The sequence below is a fragment of the Vigna unguiculata genome, chromosome 11, assembly GCF_037176805.1.
Source record: "Vigna unguiculata cultivar grain cowpea cultivar isolate G323 ecotype 2 chromosome 11, ASM3717680v1, whole genome shotgun sequence".
Lineage (NCBI taxonomy): Eukaryota > Viridiplantae > Streptophyta > Magnoliopsida > Fabales > Fabaceae > Vigna > Vigna unguiculata.
The window spans coordinates 34,163,564-34,184,129 of record NC_140802.1 but is presented as its reverse complement, the minus strand read 5'-3'; the positions used below and the strand labels follow the sequence as shown (position 1 = coordinate 34,184,129).

The 20,566-nt window shown below is 35.5% G+C and overlaps 2 protein-coding genes and 1 long non-coding RNA gene across 4 annotated transcripts; all 3 read right to left on the bottom strand.

Annotated features, from left to right (window-relative positions):
- Positions 1–545: 545 nt before the first annotated feature.
- Positions 546–1,864, bottom strand: LOC146881829 (uncharacterized). Its single transcript, XM_085669358.1, has 5 exons — positions 1,788–1,864; positions 1,582–1,708; positions 1,203–1,481; positions 1,004–1,108; positions 546–920 (listed from the first exon to the last, which is right to left on the bottom strand). The coding sequence occupies exons 1-5, from the start codon at positions 1,862–1,864 to the stop codon at positions 546–548; spliced, it is 963 nt and encodes a 320-aa protein (XP_085525484.1).
- A 654-nt stretch (positions 1,865–2,518) lies between these two features.
- Positions 2,519–4,342, bottom strand: LOC146881828 (uncharacterized). The gene is made up of 4 exons (XM_085669357.1): positions 3,900–4,342; positions 3,513–3,815; positions 3,342–3,426; positions 2,519–3,262 (listed from the first exon to the last, which is right to left on the bottom strand). Exons 1-4 carry the CDS (start codon positions 4,268–4,270, stop codon positions 2,519–2,521), a joined length of 1,503 nt encoding a protein of 500 aa, XP_085525483.1. The 5' UTR covers positions 4,271–4,342.
- Positions 4,343–16,159: 11,817 nt separating this feature from the next.
- LOC146881827 (uncharacterized) lies at positions 16,160–20,267 on the bottom strand. 2 transcript variants are annotated; one of them, XR_014986391.1, is made up of 4 exons: positions 18,724–20,267; positions 17,572–18,632; positions 17,381–17,452; positions 16,160–16,337 (listed from the first exon to the last, which is right to left on the bottom strand). It is a non-coding gene; the product is annotated as an uncharacterized LOC146881827 (long non-coding RNA). The 2 variants fall into 2 exon arrangements; XR_014986390.1 differs by having other exon boundaries at positions 17,572–20,267.
- Between the last annotated feature and the right edge of the window lie 299 nt (positions 20,268–20,566).

Below are 20,566 nucleotides of genomic sequence, written 5' to 3'. Positions count from 1 at the left end.
ATCATTTACCGACGGATTGTTGAAATCCGCCGGTAATTACCGACGGATATATCCGTCGTCCTTTCCATCGGTTATTTCTGACGAATATGTCCGTCGGTAATTCCGTCGGTAAGATAAAAAATTTGGTTTGTGTTGGTTTGTTTTTTAGACATTCCACAATACCTACATATAAAAATTCCAATACAGACAAATCTAGCAGTACTATATCAAATATTGTATCATTATCAAACTCCATGACAATATATATCAAATGACACACTAAATTGTTCATAAAACAGAGAAAATAATATGTATCACAAGAAAGTTTGTCAAATATTACATAAGCACGACTAGTACCAAGAAGGACTAATAGTACATAAGTTTATTAAGTAAATTTTGAACAAAGTTTTTCTTAAGAACATGAAAAGCTAATAATCTTCATAATCAGGAGAAGACTTTTCATTTAGGTTATCGTGCTCTTCATTATTTTGTTGTTGAGAATGGGGTGGAGGGATTTCAGAGTTTGGTTGAGTAGGGTTTGGCTGTGGTTGTGGCTGTGGCTATGGCTACTGAAGACGAGCCTGAGCACCAGGAGGGAGATATTGCAGGACTAGTGACTGAAAGGATCGAAACTCAGACCTCAATTGCTCATTTTTCTCTAGGCTGCGTGACAGTTGCTGCCTAATATTAGTGAGGTCCTCAGTATTAGAAGAGGAAGAAGTTGGTACTTGGTTCAAGCTTTCATTTGGACCTATATATTTTGAAACAAGTTGACCAGCCCCATAAAGTCTTCCTTTCTTTTTCCCTCCTACTATCTCAATCCAACACCTAGTCCTAATATTCTCGTCCTGTGTAGGATCAACAGAGGATTGCTCTTGTGTTCCATCAGGACATGAGGAAACCTCAGATCTAACTTGAGAAAGCCTAGTCTGAAATTCTTCCTGTAAGTAAACAATAAACAATTATTATTCTGTGGTGGGATACATTTAAGAGTAAATAATATTGAATAGTAAAAGAGACTTACATTTGTCTTCCTAGACCTCTCATCCACATACTCGCCAGTGCCCTTCTGGATATGTGTCTGTTGAAAAAATTCATCAAGAAACACATGGCGTCCCAACTCATGTGCCTACAACAAAATGTTATAGAGTTAGATTTGATTTGATTTCAAACTTTAAAAATGTAGTTCAAATGTGACAAATACAAACAGTTAATGTGTTTACCATATGAAGGGCATGCTCGTAAGTGGTAATGGATCCACCTGTGTGTAGGGTCCCACCTGTTTCAGAAGCCCTATTCTTTTTTGCTGCAATACATTTGCTCCGATAACTTGGAGAATTCCAATGTTCTAGCAGCCTTGTCCACACATCATTAGGAATCCATTCTGGCCTTTCTCTAGCCGTTCTAGCATCTCTAAACAGCTCAGATAGACGATGGGAAGCTCTGCAGTTGAAATTTCTCTTAATGCCAATTTCATGCTCTGGTGCCCACTGAACTCTCCTCTATAACACAATTTAAACATATAAAACATTATAAGTATATTAAACATGGAATAGTAGTTAACAACTTAATTTACCTATATAATAAGTTAGAACACGTTACCTTGAAACGTTGCAAGAAAATTTCCTTGTCTTTTTCAGGTATTGATCCCCATGATGGCCAAGGATTAAGAAATTGTTGCTTGATTGTCTTTGTGATAGCCTGTGAAGCAACTCTAGATGGAACAAACCTACAATTCATGGAAAATTGTTAGAAAATGAAAGAATTGCATAACATAAACAATGAGAATAATTGTATTTAAATATTACCCTCGACCGACAGGTTCAATCATCAGGCGGTCCTGCAGAGGAGGGTCAGGTTCTGCATCTAAATCAGCATCAACCATAGGCTATGGGGCAACTATATCACCTACAATTGGGGATGGTGCAGACTGCTGACCAACGACAAAAGATGGGCCACCAATGGAGACTGGGGATGGTACAGTATGAGGTGATGGGGATGCTCCAATGTCTGTAGAAGGGGTATGTAACCCAGTGTGTGGAGTTGAGGAAGATGAGGATGGTATATGGGAGGGTGGTATAGAAGGGGGCCTGGGAGCAACAACAGGGGTATGCAACCCTGTGGGTGGAGGTTGAGAAGAGGAGGACGACATATGAATCGCCGGGATAGATGTTGAGTTATGTAACCCTATGGGTGGAGGTGGGGAAGATAAAGATGGCATATGTAAGCCCGGGGTAGGGGTGATGGGTCTGACTGGAATCCGAAGCACATAATTATTATGTCTCTTTCTTGTTTTTGCAATACCTTTCCCCTTGTCAACTGGGGGTGGTCGAGGTGGATCTCCCGATGACATGGTGTATGGCATATAGGATCTAAGTGTCAAACAAATTAAGATGGTGTATAATAATAAACAAATATACCGACTTAATAACTATTCATTAGACATATTACACAACTTGAAATACAACAACCAAAAGTTCTAATGAAATGAAAAAAAACAAACATTAAAAAGTTAAGTACTAAAACAAAAAAGACAAAGTTAGTCAATATCATCACTGTCACCCTCATCGTCGTCCTCCTCTTCCTCCATTTCTTCTTCTTCAGTTTCATCTTCTTCTTCATCTAGATCTTCCTCCTCCTCCTCCTCTTCTTCTTCTTCTTCCTCATCCTCGTGTTCCAACTCTTCATCATGACCTTCTATGTGATGAAATCCCGATACACGTTCTACTTCAATTACTTCGTTCACATGGGACATTTCATCAACTTGGTAAGGGACATCGTCTTCCACCTCATTTGATTCAATGCGACCTCTCGGCTTTGTTTTAATTGCAACATACCAACCATGGTTGTCTTTTCGAGATGGTGGATATTGTACATAATATACTTGTCTAACATTGTATGCTAAAATAAATGGATCAAATGGTTGGTACCTTGAAGTCATGTGAATGTCCACAATGTTATATTTAGGATCCACTCTTGTACCTTTTCTTGAGGGATCAAACCATTCACACAAAAAAAGTACAACTTTCTTCGTTTTATTAGAAGTATTGTACTCTAGTTCATATATTCTATGAATGATCCCATAAAAATCATCTTCACCTCCTTCGATAAGGCCCTTCACATGAACACCACTATTTATAGTCTTTTTCCCTTTGCTCCATGCGTTAGTATGGAACTTGTACCCATTCACGAAGTACGTGTGCCATTCTTTGACACATTTCATTGGCCAATTTGACAAATCCCTTAGGTCTTGGTTTCTAACACTTAATGGCTCGTTATAAACCTACAGGTATAGAAAGATAGAAATAAAATTATGATACATTAAAATCTATTTGTTACATAATTAATGGTACAATACATACTTGATATTGGAACCATTCAGGAAACTCTGAATGAATACGAGCAAAAGCACTGCTCTCAGGTATTTGCAAGCCCGTAAGGAATGAGCTGGAAAATAGATTGCAATGGTAAATTAATTATAGGCTTACATATAATTGACCACAAATTTGTTAACAAAGGAGGATATAACTTACTCAAGATATGGTTTGACTTCAGTGCAATTGATTAACACATGAACATGAGCAAATTTGAACTCGACATCAGTTAGCCAATGAATCGATTCTCTCCCTGCATGTCGACCTTGTTGCTGAAAAACAGACAACGTTGACACATCTCTTTGACATTCAACTTCATTCCTCCAATTGCGTGGTGACAACATGAAGTTGTTGAAGTAATGAGAACAAAAGTATGTTGTCTCACGGTGTAAATAAGATGCACAAATAGAACCTTCAACTCTTGCTTTATTTTTTATTGATCGTTTTGAATCACCCATGAATCTATACAAATAAAAAAATACACCATGATGAAAAAAATTGGTGACAAAATTAATTATAAATATGAATAGGGAGGTCCTTTAGTACCTTTCAAATGGATACATCCATCTGTATTGCACTAGTCCACCCAACAATGCTTCATGGGGAAGATGAATATGGAGATGTTCCATTGAATCAAATAATTCAGGAGGGAATATTCTCTCTAATTTGCAGAGAATAATTGGAATATTTTCCTCCATTCTTCTTAGGGATTCCTCTTTTAATGTTGCAGAGCACAAATCTTTGAAAAAGTGGCTAATTTCAGTAAGAGGATTTAAAACATGAATGGGCAAAGCACTAAATGCAATAGGAAGTAATGACTCCATGAATACATGGCAATCATGACTTTTCATTCCATGGATTCTTCCCTTTTCAACATCAGCACATCTAGCCAAGTTGGAACTATAACCATCTGGCATTTTAAGTTCCTTTATCCACCGACAAACTGATTTAGCTTCATCTGGAGTTAAAGTGTAATTCACTTTAGGCTTTAATATTTTCCCATTATCTTGAACCTTCAACTCCAAGTCTTTTCGCTTGCAATACAATCCTAAATCCCTTCTTGCTTTCTCATTGTCTTTTATCTTTACCGTCACATTCATAACAGTATTGAATATGTTCTCAAAGAAATTTTTTTTCTATGTGCATTACATCAAGATTATGTCTTAACAAATTATCTTTCCAATATGGAAGATCCCAAAAAATGCTTCTTTTTGTCCAATTATGACACTCTCCATATCCATCTATCCGTGTTACACCGTTTTCAGTGACTTTTGGAAAATGTTTCACTCTTCTCCAAACTTGTAATGGTGTCAACCTAGGAGGTGTCCCATCTGTTTCAACTTGCCCTTTTCGAAAGGCTTTAATATTTCTCCTAAAGGGATGATCATTAGGTAAGAACCTACGATGTGAGTCAAACCAACAACTTTTGCGACCATAATTTAACGTGAATGACTTATTGTGCTCCATGCAATGCGGACAAGCCAATCTACCATGTGTGCCCCAACCAGATAACATCCCATAAGCAGGGAAGTCATTAATAGTCCACATCAAACATGCCCTCATCATAATATTTTGTTTCCTTGAAACATCATAGGTCAAGATACCAACCCACAACTTCTTCAAATCATCAATTAAAGGCTCCAAGTAAACATCAATAGAGGCCTTTGGATTGGATGGCCCTGGTATAAGACAACTCAAAAACATATAAGGCTTTGACATGCACATTTCAGGAGGAAGATTGTATGGAGTAACAATCATGGGCCAACAAGAATATGGTGAAGATGAAGCCTAAATGTAAGATATATCCCATTTATTATGTAAGATATCCAAATAGAAACCAAACATCACTATTCTAATTGGAATGCAAGTCCCATGACTATGCAGACCAAAATTAGTAATTGGAATTACCTAGTTATAGGAATCCCAATAGTAATTACCTAATGATAGAAAAATGGATCCTAGATGGATCCAATATCAGATTCAAAGCATAAACATAGGGAACTAAAACACTAACTTTTATTGTGTGACTTTGGTGCACCTTAGCAACCCAAATTCAACAAATTAAAAGTGATTAGAGGTTACTGAACTTAAAAATTTAGCATGGGTTCAGATTTCCACCTCTACAAGTCACTTTTAATGGAGAGTTGACCCAAAGGTTGACTTTTCAAATCAAAGTTTTAACTCAAGGTTTAAGCATCCTAGCATCTTGGTTTAGTGATTTGTAACATGTTTGAGCCATCAATTATCTCATTCTAAGCATTTTACAAGTTTTGAGTGTGATATGCTCATTCTAGGTTTTCTAGACTACCTAGAATTGGGATTTTTATTCTCCACTAGTTCTTTAGGAATATTCACTGTTTTAGTAACTCATTAGCATCATATTAACCATGTCTAGATTGTAGAGTTATGCATTTGCACACTTCTACATGTTTTGACCCTTGATCACACAAGCATGTGCATGATTAGCTTACTTTTCTTACTTGAAAGTGGGGTTTGGATAGTGATTTCGTGAACCTATCATTGTTGGAGGGTCCTCACTATTTATTCTACACGTTTCAACATATTGAAACGAGTTCAAGGTATTTACAGCACTTGAAACTCATTTTTTGTGTTCATATGCATTTTAGGCACTCTTTGTTAGCCATTTTACACTTGAACTAGTCATTTTGTAATTCTCTTTATATTTTGTTCATTTGTTTGTTTCTAAAGTTCACTTGCATCATATTATGCATGGCCAAAAGATAAAAAAACCATTTTCATACCCAATTTGAAACCCCACACACTCAATTTGAAGAAAAATCCTCATTTTAAGCCTTTAAAAGTTGAGATGAGGTGATATGTGTTTGCTGTTTTGTAATGTTTCATTACTGTTATTGACACAATTTAGATTACATTTTTCTTTCCATTTACTAAAAACTAACCCTTAATATGATCTGTATTAGTTTGGGACTAACTAGTTAGCCTAGTATAGCCTATTTTTCTTGTACATAGGGAACTGACACACTAACTTGTATTGTGTGACTTTGGTGCACCTTAGCAACCCAAATTCAACAAATTAAAAGTGATTAGAGGTTAATGAACTTAAAAATTCAGCATGGGTTCAGATTTCCACCTCTACAAGTCACTTTTGATGGAAAGTTGACCCAAAGGTTGACTTTTCAAATCAAAGTTCTAACTCAAGGTTTAAGCATTCTAGCATCTTGATTTAGTGATTTGTAACATGTTTGAGCCATCAATTATCTCATTCTAAGCATTTTACAAGTTTTGAGTGTGATATGCTCATTCTAGGTTTTCTAGACTACCTAGAATTGGGATTTTTATTCTCCACTAGTTCTTTAGGAATATTCACTGTTTTAGTAACTCATTAGCATCATATTAACCATGTCTAGATGGTAGAATTATGCATTTGCACACTGCTACACGTTTTGACCCTTGATCACACAAGCATATGCATGATTGGCTTACTTTTCTTACTTGAAAGTGGGGTTTGGATAGTGATTTCGTGAACCTATCATTGTTGGAGGGTCCTCACTATTTATTCTACACATTTCAACATATTGAAATGAGTTCAAGGTATTTACAGCACTTGAAACTCATTTTTTGTGTTCATATGCATTTTAGGCACTCTTTGTTAGCCATTTTAGGCTACCAAGTGTGTTGTTAGATTGTAGATTTGAGTGTCAGCTACCATTCAGGACTTTTTCATTTGCATTAATCCTATATGGCAGCTATTAAGACTGATTGGTGTGAAGAGATGAAAATCATTGATCAAGATTCATGGTTTTGAGTTTGCCTCCAAACCCATTTCACAACTCATTTGTACTTTTTAAGTTTTAATTTCGTTTTCGGTCATAACTTCTTGTTTTTACCCATTTTCAATCATCTTTAACATGTTCCAATTCATAGTTTTAGAATTAGAAGCTTAAATCATCACAACCCCAAAAAGTATTTAATTTAGTTTAAGTTCCCACAACTTGTTCATTCTTTGAGTTTCAATATGAATGTTTTCTATTTTTCTTTATTCATGCAATATTTTGATCATTCAAATATGTTTTTTTAGTGTTTAGCTTTATGTTGGTTTCAAGTTTTAACAGTTTGAAGTCATGGGTACCAAATTTGACCCATAAAGTGTGGTTGTGTTGTCACATTAATAGTCAATATATATGCTGTCAAGTGTGGTTTAATTAGTATGTCTTTGCTGTCTTGGCTATCTCCATATTGGTGGCAGGAATGTCCCAAATGGGCAAGTTCAATTCATTCAAAAGAAAAAAAATCCTAAAAGTGAGTGTCCCTCATGTCACCACTCTCTAATTTACTACATTGATACATTTACTATCAAGTGAATCCATGCACAAAACAGATTCAACGCATAAATAGAGATAAAAATCCAAAATTAGATAGCTAAACAAGACACTCACCTTTACTGTAGACCACAACTGAATGGGATAGCAAATCTGATAGCAAAATACCTACATTGGCACAAATCATAACCAATCAACAATCCTATGTTGGTTCACTGCAGACCAAAATTCCCATGACTAAAACATAGAAAATTCTAGCAAGAGCTGCTATTTTTGGTTGCTTAAGTGAAATATAGCCTAGTGGGTTGCATAGTCAAGTTTGTTTACGTTGATTATTTAACATGACTAACCTTAACTTAAGTTATATGATTCTAATGCAGCCAAAACATGTAAATTTAGCACTGAAATACTGATTGGAAGAAACCAATGCATGCAAATAAGCCAGAGAATCATCAAATTATGCAGACTTGACTTTTCAATCAGAGTTGACTTTTTCAATCAGAGTTGACCAGAGAGTTAACAAAGATTGACTTTTTGCAATTGAGCTCCAAATGTTATGGCAGTTGTGGGAGAACCTAGGGGACATCTACCTACACTCTTGCTGAACTTAAAACAGGTGACAAATAATAAGGGTTGCATCCAAAATCTAGTTCTAATTTGCATTTGCCTAATTGACTAGTCTAGTTGTACTTTAAGTCCTAGATTTATAATTTTAATTTGGTTGCAGCACTGAATGGGAAAATCAAGGAATCTAAAGACTTGATTGGCAAGATAGAAACAACATCCATGGCTCAGGTGGAAGCAATCAACATAAGAAAGAATGAAGTGAACAAAAAGTAGAGACAAGATGGAGATTTTTGTTGCTTTTGGTCACGGATTGGTGGTGAAGAACACAATACTCTATTTTAAATGTCATGAATCAAATTAATTGACAAAAGATCTAGAGTCAAATATGAATCACAATGCTTGTATGAGACATGAACACATTCAGAAAATGCATCAATCAACTTAATAACTTAATGGAACCCAAAACAAAACAAAGCAATCAATTTAGGCTCCAACCTAGCAATCAATTCAGAAATGAAAATGGTTGTATGAGACATGAACTCAAAATCAATCAACTTAACAACTTAATGGAATCTAAAACAAAACGAAGCAATCAATTTGGGCTCAAACCTAGCAATCAATTCAGAAATAAATTAGTTTTAAAAGTACCTCCTGTTGATGAGTCTCTATCAACTCCAATTGCCACTCCAAATTGGATTGTGTCTCGACTACCTTTGCCACTTCAATCTAAATTATAACATTATAAATAAGCGAGAGTGGTAATTGTCAAAATTTAACCTGTTTGAAGGTAAAAAATACTCACCTATTAATGAGCGTGGTATTTGGAAAACGCCCCACACCAAAACAGCGACAACACGAGAATCCAATCACTGCCCCTACCAATCACACAATCACAATGGGAAAGTTAGTGGAGGGACAAACAATAACAGAACCAAAATGACCATTGTCGGTAAGACTTACCACAACCACCGTGAGATGGTCGGAGAACGCACCGGGAAAACCTACGCAGAGCACTGTGTTCCCTCAACCCACGAAAACGATGACGGTGGAGGGGACAGTCGATGGCAACGACAATGACAATGCACCGACAACGTCAAACTGCGGCAGCGTGGTCGGCGGTCAAACTGTGGCAGCGTGGTCGGCGATGTTGGATCGATGTAGGGTGACTGGTTGGCGCTCACGTTCGCATTTTAGGGGTAAAATAAAATTGGGGGAGGAAGAAAGTGAAACTGGTTTTTGATATTAGTTACTTACCGAAGGATTTCAGCCGTCGAAAATAGCAACCCATCCGTCGGTAAATGGCAGACCAGTTTACTATGGACATTACCGATGGATGATTCTGTCGGTCCATTCCTCTCAATTCTTTCCTTGCCATTACCGACTAATATATCCGTCGATAATGTCATCAATTCATCGTTCGTCGGTAAATCCGTCGGTATTGATAATTTATCGACGGATCAGTATCCGTCGAAACATATCCGTCGATAATCTGAATATTTCTTGTAGTGATATCAATTAAATTGTGGAATGTCAAAAGCATCAAAAATATTTTTTATATAAAAGTGAAGTCAATACAATATGGTTGTGAAGGAAAATATTTGGTGTTGTTGATGTTAAAACTTAGTTTTGTTGTTGCTGTTTTATAAATCTTTTGATCATTGTTTATTTTTGGCCAAACTCAAGTGTTGGCATGGTTTCATATTGTGATTGCAAGTGTGCTTATGCATGGTTGATGCATATGAGCTGTGAAGATGCAAATGAGGCATGTTAAATTATATGAAAATTCATTGTGCTTTTGTGGATGTGTGTCTAGTATGATCGAGGTGTTAGAACTTGTTTTAGAGCGCCTAAACCAGTATTTTCGCGTCGTTGGTGTAACACCCCAAAATTTGGGATGTCACAGAAAGATATAAAATTATCATTGTTAAACAGAAAAGGATCTTCGTTGAAAATGTACTAATAAAAAAACTTATATTTGATTTAAATTACATTGTTCAAAACGACACTTGGTCAAAAAGATTCAAATGACAATTGCAACAAAAGAAAATTACATATATTTTAATATCTTATTTAAAACAACTAAATAAAATATAAAATCTTCCGAGTTCACCTCAGCCTCTCGTCGATCTACTCCATGCCAAAATTATCTACATTATCATCTTCTCCCGTATAACACACACGTTATACGATCATCGCACATAAAATAAACATACAAACAAACAAATAGGGGTAAGCTAACCATAAACAATGATATTCATAAAAGAATTTCGTAAATAAAACATGTCTAATAATACTCAACGTCGCATTCAAGTAACATCGAAACATTATGACCACAATCCATCCTTGGGTTGAACATACAACCCCCAAAATCCAAACAATCATACCAAACCAACATAGTGATCATAATCAAGCTTTGGTTTTCTGTAGCCTCTCACCCCACAACATCTAGTTTCCTAGAACTGATGGTTCAATATGTCCCGCTACTGCAGCCATACTGTCTCCATTATTCCTCAAGGAATTATGAGTAAAAACGTTGATGCATCGCACATTAGGAACTATACTCGCAACGAGCCGAAATAAGGTGAAACATCTTTCCCCTCCCCACTACTTCACACAGGCGAAGTGTACAACACTCGAACCAATCCGCTACCACTGCTTCACACAGGTGAAGAGGACCCCTTTCCACTACTTCACACAAGCGAAAGAATTTTCACTAGGTTCCTAGGTACGGAAAACCTCACACAACACTTAATTCCACCAAGAGTTCTCAACAAGGCAAAACACTCTCAACATGCAACACATGAGAATTTATATATTGCCAACAAAATATACACCATCAAACCATGCATTGAAAAATAAAGTTGCATAACATAAACCCATCAACTTATCAAATAATACATTCATACAATGAGCTCAATAAATGACATTCATTCAAATATTGATATAACGTCACACTTCAAACATCATAAGCCCTTTGCACGTTAAGTACACAAAATAATCCCATGCCTATGAATGTAAGCCAATGAAACATGCAACAACCCAACCAGAACCACACATAAAGTTTGAAAATAAAAGACCAAGGCTTAACATTTATTAAAAGTGGAAACCATGAAACTTTTTGGATGTACTAACTGTAAGAACCAAGACTGTAACCAGAAAAAGAAAGACAAATGCAAGGCTTTAACCATCCAAACTTCAACAATACTAAGATATATTTAATTGACAAAACCTACACCTACACAACCCCACTAACATGATATTGGAAATGAAATTGTGATTGGAAGACTTCTCTCCCAAACCAAAATGACGCAAGGCTGAAAAAGAGTGAAGAGAAACAATTTTTATTCCCTGTGGGCCCTCCCAAAATACCATATCCAATCAAAGTCACCATTTAAACATTAAAAGCATGTACTGCACTTTAAACAAATTGTGAAACCTATGCACCCTTTCATGCTACCAACCTTCTCATGTAACCTCTCACCTTTAAAGCAAAAGTGGGACTCGTGGCTAAGAAAAGTATAGCAAACTTGCACCCATCAACCAATGGAAACTGAATGCAATTTGGATGTGAAAAGAGAAAGTAAAAGGAAACATGTTTTTAAGTGGCCCTACACATGACCCCACCCATTCACCAACCACACATTCTAAAAACATGAGAATTCTTTCATGAAAAATATTGTACGTATATGTATGAATCACCTATTCAAATTTAGCTTTTAAGTCTTTACATGAAAGAGAATAGAAAAAAAAATGAAGAAAGAGAAACTAGTTTTGAAACCCAAAAGAACCACTCACACCCATGCACTTCCTCATGTAATTCCAATAACCAATCCCACAACGATGCACTCTGTAAGACCCGAGGAATTTAAATAATTAATTAAATTATTATTTAATAAATGCGGGTAGTAGGAGCCTTTAAGGCATTTAATGCGGAAAGCTATGACATGGAAAAGTACTAGCTCAAGTGGTTGAAAGTACTTAAATGTGTGGGAGGACTTGGGTTCAAGTCCTATGTATGTTGTTTGTGTGTTATTTAATTATTATTGTTTTTAATAATATGCTAGAGCATGTTGAGTGATAATATAATCATAAAATTATATTAATTACCATGAAACATGAATTGGTTAAATGGTGGAACATTGATTTGGCTTTGGCATGGTGAGGGGTTCAAACCTTGGTGCACCCAAATTAAACTTTATGTTTTTGGCAAAATGTTCTTTGGCATAAAGGTGAAAGGGCAAGGAAACCCAAGCAGCCAAGGGAGGGCTGGAAAACCATCATAAGACAACAAATTGAATGGCATTAACCTTAGTTTAATTGTAATTTCGTTTTGCATCATTAATCCCACATTAAGACACCAATTATTGGCCAATTAAGGGAAAAAGAGAGAGGTTTTGTGGCTGGTTTTGTTGGATGGGTAGAGGAATACGAAAATCATAGTAAGGTGAGTGTATTGAGTGAGACATTGAGCTAAATTGAGGAGTACTAAGGAAGGGTATTGAAAGTAACGGAGAACCAAGGGCTACTCAAGTTTTAAGCAAAGGAAATCAGGTTAAGGAAGCTGGACTACGCTAATTTTTACGTTTTGATTAAATGCATGATGTATGTAATGAATATATGTATGATTCCCCTCTGCCATGATCAATTTTCGTGTTTCTGGAAATTTCCAGAAACCGCCTGGCGGGATACTCGTAGCCGCCAAGCGACGCATCCCAATTTCAGTGTTTTCTGGGTTCCTTTGAGGAACCGCTTGGCGGTGATGAATACCCACCAAGCGACACGAGTCGAATTAATTCAATTGTTATGTTTTTATTGCTCTGGGAGGATTCTGATCAGGAAGAAACCAAGTTTTAATGGCTTGGGAATAATTAGAAAATTATACGCCTTTGAAATTTGTGGAATTAGTGGTCAAATTGGATGAATTGGTATGAACATGAATTTAGGGTTTATGATTTGGGGTTATCCCAAATTACATAAAGTTGAGTGGTAATTGTTATGAAAATTGCATGTATTAGGAAATTTAGGAATAAATCATGAACCTAAACAAGAGATTGAAGCTTATTGGATCGTTAGTTGATTTAAAACCAGAACAGTTGGAGTTGAATGCGTTGAGGTTTGCAGGTGCAGGAACCGCCTGACGGCACCTAATTGGCCGCCAAGCGCCATACCAGAGAGGTGTGGTGTTCTAATTCATGAAAAACGCTATTTTTTGTATTTTGGCGGACTAGGAACCGCCCGGCGCTCGGTTTGTACCGCCAGGCGCCAGGCTCCTGATTTTGGGTGCTAGGCGTTACCAATTACCAATTTTTCTAGTTCGCGCAATTTTCGTAAAACTGCATTTCCCGGTTCGTTAACCGTCTGATTTAGGTGAAATTTTGACAAGTGGTCCATAACATGTGGTTCTTCACTTTGAACGGTGGAGATTAGATTTGGATTAAAGATGTAATCTATTATGAGATTGTTTTGGTATTTCATTGAATTTTGAGAAGATTTGAACTCAGAGTTATCTTTATTATGAAATAAATTATTTGAAATTTCCCGCATTTTTGGGAAATGGATTTATAATTAATGCGTTTTTATTTTGTTATTTTATTTTTTTGTTTAAACACGTAATATTCTGACGGGATGTTACACACTCTTTGAAGAAAGAGAAACTAGTTTTGAAACCCAAAAGAACCACTCACACCCATGCACTTCCTCATGTAATTCCAATAACCAAGCCCACAACCATGCACTCTTTGATGTCCCACTGTGACTCCACATTGAGAAAAGAAAAAGGCAAGAAACATAGACCAATTTAAAGTGTGGTTATCTAAGAGAAAGAGATCAAGTCTGTGTGCGTAAACATATGGCTGCACCATCAATCATCATAAAGCCAAGAAACCACAACATCTTAAAACCCTATTAGAAGTTAGAGATTACACATGGCTACAACCCCTCATGGTTCAACGTTCATTTAAGGTTCCAAGGTTTTACAGTGCACCACCCACTAATAAAATAACAAAAACATGTGGTAGAGTAGGGAAAACAAAGACTGCGGAAACATGTCTCACTACTCCTACACCACACACCCACTCCATGAAGAAAACAACCACATTTTTAAGTGACCAAGAACTTAAAGAAGGAAACAATTTGCATGCATATAATATAAAAACGAAATTGCACCCCACACATCAAGGCTTCCAACAAAAACAAACAACAAGAAAACAATAAAAGAAAATAAGGTTGACTTCCCCTCCTAATGGTCTCTTTGTTACACTTTTCCTCATTTTCGCAACCTCCTCTTTCACTCTCCGTCTTTCTCCCATTTCTCCAACTCTCCTTTTCTCCCTCTCAAAACCCTAATATTTAAAACTAGATTTATCTCCTATTATTCCTAGCCTTTTCTTAATACTAATACTCTCCCATTTTGGATATTTGGTTAAGATTTTTTTTTATATTAAAACCTCTTCCTTTTTATTATCTTCATGTAGCATTAACAAGTATTTGAAAATAAAAACAAAATGCTACAAGGAGTTTCGTTTTTATTTGTGGTAGCAAAGAAATAGAAAGAAGAAAGGAAAAGAGAATTGAAACCATGCTGCAGCAATCCAACGTGGAAAGGAGAGAGAAAACTAAAGGTTTTGCATGGGCCCCACTAGAAAGAAGAGAGAAAAAAATAAAAATGAACGTTAAACATTATAGGCTGCACAAGGTTCAAACTCGTGTACCACGTCTCACCATATATATACACCAACTACTATACCACACGCTTTCTCAATATATATTGTGCACGAATAAAATATAAACTTATATTGTGCATCTACCATAATTAATTAAAATAAGAAAACGTAAGCCCATTTCCTAGCTAACCGAAATCAAACCCTTGCACCCAAACAGGATAAACACGTGCATAACCACTAAACTATATACTTTTTCACGTTATAATATGCACCACTTAACTATATACATATATCTGCAACATTAAATATAATATTAAAATTAAAATAAATAAAACAATAACTTACATAACTTAAATAATTATTATAATAAATACAACAATAATTTAAATCAATCAAATAATAATTATTTCATATTTCATAATTTAATAGCCTAATTAAATTAAATAAATCAACAATATTAACCAAGCCATTAATTTTATCCATATGTTTCCCTTTAGTATATTTTTTTTCTTGGATCTTACAGTTGGTGCAGTGCATGGTGGTGTGCGGATTGGACCGCTGGGCAATAGAGGAACTAGGGAGAGTCCTCAATGTTGTGGCGCTCGGCAGCGTGGATGGACTGCTAGGTTGTCTACAACCTAATTTCGCTTGGCTGCACATAGGCAGCGCCAAACGATATATAATGCAAGGGCAGGCACTACAAAAAAAAGGTAAATTGCAGAGGTTTTAATTTCGTTTAGCAGGGGTTTTTACCCTCCATGAAATAATTTGCAAGGGTTTTTCAAACCTCCACAGATAGGTTCCCCACAAGTTATTTGTGGAGGTTTTCTACAACCCCTGGTACCAGGTTTATACTGTGGAAGTTTTTTAATGGAGGGTTATAACCTCTCCTATTCATAACTATTATTTTGTGGAGGTTTAAAACCTCCTTTATTTCCATAAACCTATGTGATTACAAAATTCCTATTTTTCATTTTTTTGTGGGGGTTAATACCCTCCTCAATTCGAGAATTATACCGTAAAAGTTTTAACCTGTTTCGTTTGTATTATTTAGATTTTGGATTTATTAATGTATTTTTCTTGCATTATTCAAATCTCATACAAAACAATATTTTGTTTGTAATTAGAATTCCCTACTATACTTGACAATGTATGTCATCATTTGAGATACTTATATTTTTACATCAACAATATTTTTTGTAAACTTCGATCATATACTTCAACCAAAGTGCTCAAATATCTATCATTAGAACTTTTGATTCTCAAAATCAACATATTAACATAAAAGCAATTTAAATTGAAACAATTACAACTTAATCCATACTTAATCAAAGTTCATAATACACTAAAATAGTTTCATCCTAAAAAACATCATCAACACCCTAAATGTTACTACCACCAGATGATCCTCTTGTACCCATAGAAGACTCAGGCTCATTTGCATCACCGGTTTACTGAAATTATAAAAGATAAATATTAGCTGCAAGAAGGACGTCAACCTCAAATCATGAAATCAACATGCTATTTATAAGAGGTGTGAGCATACTAGGAACCATGAGTTGTGAATGAAGTAAATGATTATACACTATAAATCAAAATTTAATTTGGCTGATTGTGTTAAACAAATATGATTAGTGAGTTACAATAGTTATGGCTACATATATTTATGAGAAACCAAAAGTGAATCACAACAGTGAAAACTAGATATAAAGAATGCATGGGGATTTGTCTGCAATCCAAGGGTGAGTACCCTCAAACCTATTTACATGCAATGGATTTGTCTGCAATCACATGAACTAACTCCAACAGCAAAGAAAACTTCAACACAAAATGATTTTATTTTTTTTACCTTACATATTAAAAAGATAGAGGGTACAAGTTCAGAAATCAAAAGTGAAATGTTGACTTCAATCTTTGATCCACAATTTTTACCATTCAAATAGTTTACAGGTAATCAAACACTATGCTTGATTCAAATAATTTAAAACGCAACAGTCACATTGTAAGGTTATCACCCTACTGTAATCCATGAGTGCGAATAATTAGTCTGCATGTTACAAGGTATAATATAAATAGAATGCTGCTTTGGATAGAATAGAAACATAATATAGAGAACAGTTAGGAGAGTTGGATTTTGTAGTCCAACTATCTATTTGTATTGATGTACATGTGCAATCTTGCACGAGGTGCATCCATCTTCATGAATTTGCCTCTCATTTGAGTATCTTGTTTATAGTTTCAAACATGTTTATTTCATGCAAGATCGTTATATTTGTGCCAAAAAAATGTAAACAATGAATAAGTATTATTATTCGTTTTCAATTTGTTTCAATTCCTAAAAATCAATTTTATTTCTACTGGAAGAATATTAAGGATTGAATTCCATTGAATTCCATTAAAGAAATTGATAGTCAAGTTCCTAAGACAAGGAGGAAAAAATGAATCATAAAGTTATTAATTTCATTATGCCAGAGAGGTTTAGGCTACACTAACTTACAAAATTTGCAACTGTGAGAGACGACCAATAGAGCAAGGTATGGCACCTTTCAATGAGTTACTGGATAAATCCCTGTATTTAAATTATGTAGTAAATTCTAGATAAATTAAAATGCAACTGAGAACAAAGTGTAGAAGCAAGCTCAAAGAATCATAAAGAAATAGAGAGAAAAGCAAGGAACAAGGAATTACAGTATATTCAAATATGAAATAGTTCCAATGTTTGACGGTATGCCTCCTTGGAAAAATTTACCCCTCAAGTAGCCATGTCAGCACTGGGAGAAATAGCCATGTCAGCATAATAACACTCCGTGGAAAGCCAATAGAAGGTGCATAACCAAATGGAAATGGTGTTATTGAATTGTCTGAAACAACTGCTGCAGCAAAGAAAGAACACAGGACTTCACTTGGGGAGCTGTTGCAAAGAAGCAAATCAGCTGAGGAGAATTTCAGTGCAAAATGTGAAAAGGAGGAAAAAAGAACTAAGAAGGAAGTGGACAAATCTGCCATGAACCTGATGAAAGAAAAGCTAAAAAAAAAGAATGCTCCATGCTTATTCTAAAAACTTTATTTATTTATGGTCATTTCTAGATTCTCCATATGTTCTGAGAAGAAAGTTCACCCCGAAAGTTCTACAGCTGCATAAAAAACTGCTAAACACCACAAGAACATGAAGAAGAAGAAAATACTCAATGATGAAGGCTATAACAAAAATGATCTGGTGCATCCAGAGGAAGAAGATTCATCTGCCAACAGGGAATATTGGATCAAAATGGATGCAGATTGTAAGCATGCAATAACTTTTCACAACTCTTATATCTATGCATTCCAATTTAATTATAGAATTTGATGATTATGGAGGTCTTTTCACAACTTTTCACTAGAATTGTTAAGATAGAACTGTTTTCTAAAATCTAAGAAAATAACTACTGCAAGAAATAAGTATATAAGGTATCAACAAAACTACACAAGTTAATATAAATGTCCTTATGATACTTCTTGTAATAAAACTTGTCATGGAGACCATATGGATAATCTTTACAATGTATCTACATGTGATTATCTTTAAATTACACCAATTTAAACAATTATATCAAGAAGATAGCAGACAACACTCAAACAACAGAATAACAAGCAAAAAGAAAGCAAGAAAAACTGCTTGAAAGAGGGAAAGAATAACAAAACAACCTTTGAATGCATTAGAGTCATTAGTTTCCGTACATTATCTGACCAGGATGAATCAGAATTGCCAACTGATAAAGAAATAAAATAAAAAGGGAATTCAACATTACAGAGAAAAAACTAGTAATGCAAGGAGCCATGTACTTTCTCTGGGCTGTGTACCTTTTGACTTAATTGGAGAAGTAATCATCCTAAAAATTCGAGGAAGGTCAGAGATACCAGACTTTAATTGACGATGATAAAATTCCTGCATGAAATCAAATCTTACAAAGGTAACAAACTAACTCAACAGAAACTAGAACCTCATGATGCTGACACAAAACAGGGGAACAGCAACGTACAATACAAGTTTACATTTAACTAATTGTCTACAAACCTAACAAAACAAAATAAAAATAGAAAAGCACAATACCACAGGGCAAAATCAGCAACTCAAATTAGTATCTGGTCATAGAGTAAGCCCCTGTTTAGGATAGCCTTCAGTTTTCAAATTTTTAAAACTGTATCCAGTTTCAGTTGAGTTTTTAATTTTACTTTTTTTAATTTTTGAAATTTTAAGAACTTGTAGAATCAGAGATGGATAAAATGAGTGCAACAATTCTATCCTACCCATTATGAACTCCCTCAAAATAGACAATGTTTTATATGATAAAAATTAAAATCAATCCTTGCAGGTTCAATTCATAAATTGCAAACTCTTGTTTTTGGTTTGCAAACACAAAGCAAACACAAGTTTAATGCACTTTATATGATAATGTATAGCAACCAATATTGGGGAAATAGTTCAATCAAGTGGTTATTAATAACAGCTTATCACATTGGCTTATTTTGATAAGATTCACAGTGAGGAATATTCAAATAAGCCAGTAAAAACTATAATGAAGCTATAAGTTACTTCCATAGGCTTGACAAAACACCTGCATTACTGTTTTGATTTAATGACCAAAGAAGCCTAAATTGCCGAAGTTTTGTTCTATGTGTGTATAATATATAAAGAAAAGTCCTAAAAATCAAGCAATATTTGGACTATGAGCACCAATTCGCCAACTAATGAGTAAGCCATTTCTAATCAGCTCCCACTGGATTAGACAAAATCAAGAAAAGAGATCCAACTCAAACCATTACCAAGTGACAATAATGCCTATTGTGAAAAATGATGATTGGTGTGATTGTATTATTGATGATTCCACACCCAATATAATTGCACGAGCATCTTTTTTTTTTTCTATCTACAGAAACATGTACGTAGAGTACAAAGTAGAAATACAAATACGAGAGAAATTTCTATCTTCAAAGGACCCACACCATGTCCTCTCAAAAGACCACAAGACGGAGTTGGCGCGACGAACACCACAGGATGGAGCTGGTGCGACAGAGACGGCACGACGGAGCTGGCGCGACGAAGATCGCTGTAACGGAGACTACGACATGGCTTAATCACGGAACGGAATCGATTGGCACTCTAAACTTAGGTTTTCGATGGAGCTGGCGCGACGCAGATGGGGCGGCGGAGCAGGCGCGATGAAGATCGCTGCAACGGAGGCTTAATCGCGGAGCAGAATCGATTAGCACTCTGAACTTATGTTTTCGAGTGAAAAGGAAAGATTCACTACTTTTCTGATTTGGCAGGAAACACGTGAATTCATCATGGAAGAATGTGTTGTAATTTGCGGAGGTCATAAACCTCCTAAAAAAAATAAAAAACCTCCTCTATTATTAGCTTTTATAAAATATATCATAATTTGTCCATATGATCTTTATTTGTGGAGATCTTTTTAACCTCCCTAAAATGACCCCTACTATGTATCTTTTTTTTTTGTGGTGAGGGGGCTGTTGCAGATGGATTTTGCATAGATGGGTTTGATGGTTTGGTTAGGAATATACTGGATTAGTTACGAGCAAGGAGGTTCATAACGGAGATTGGAAATGTGTGATTGATGCAAGCAGGGTGGTCCGTATCAGTTGTACTCTTTTGTGGGGATATGAGCAAGGAGGTTCGTATGTT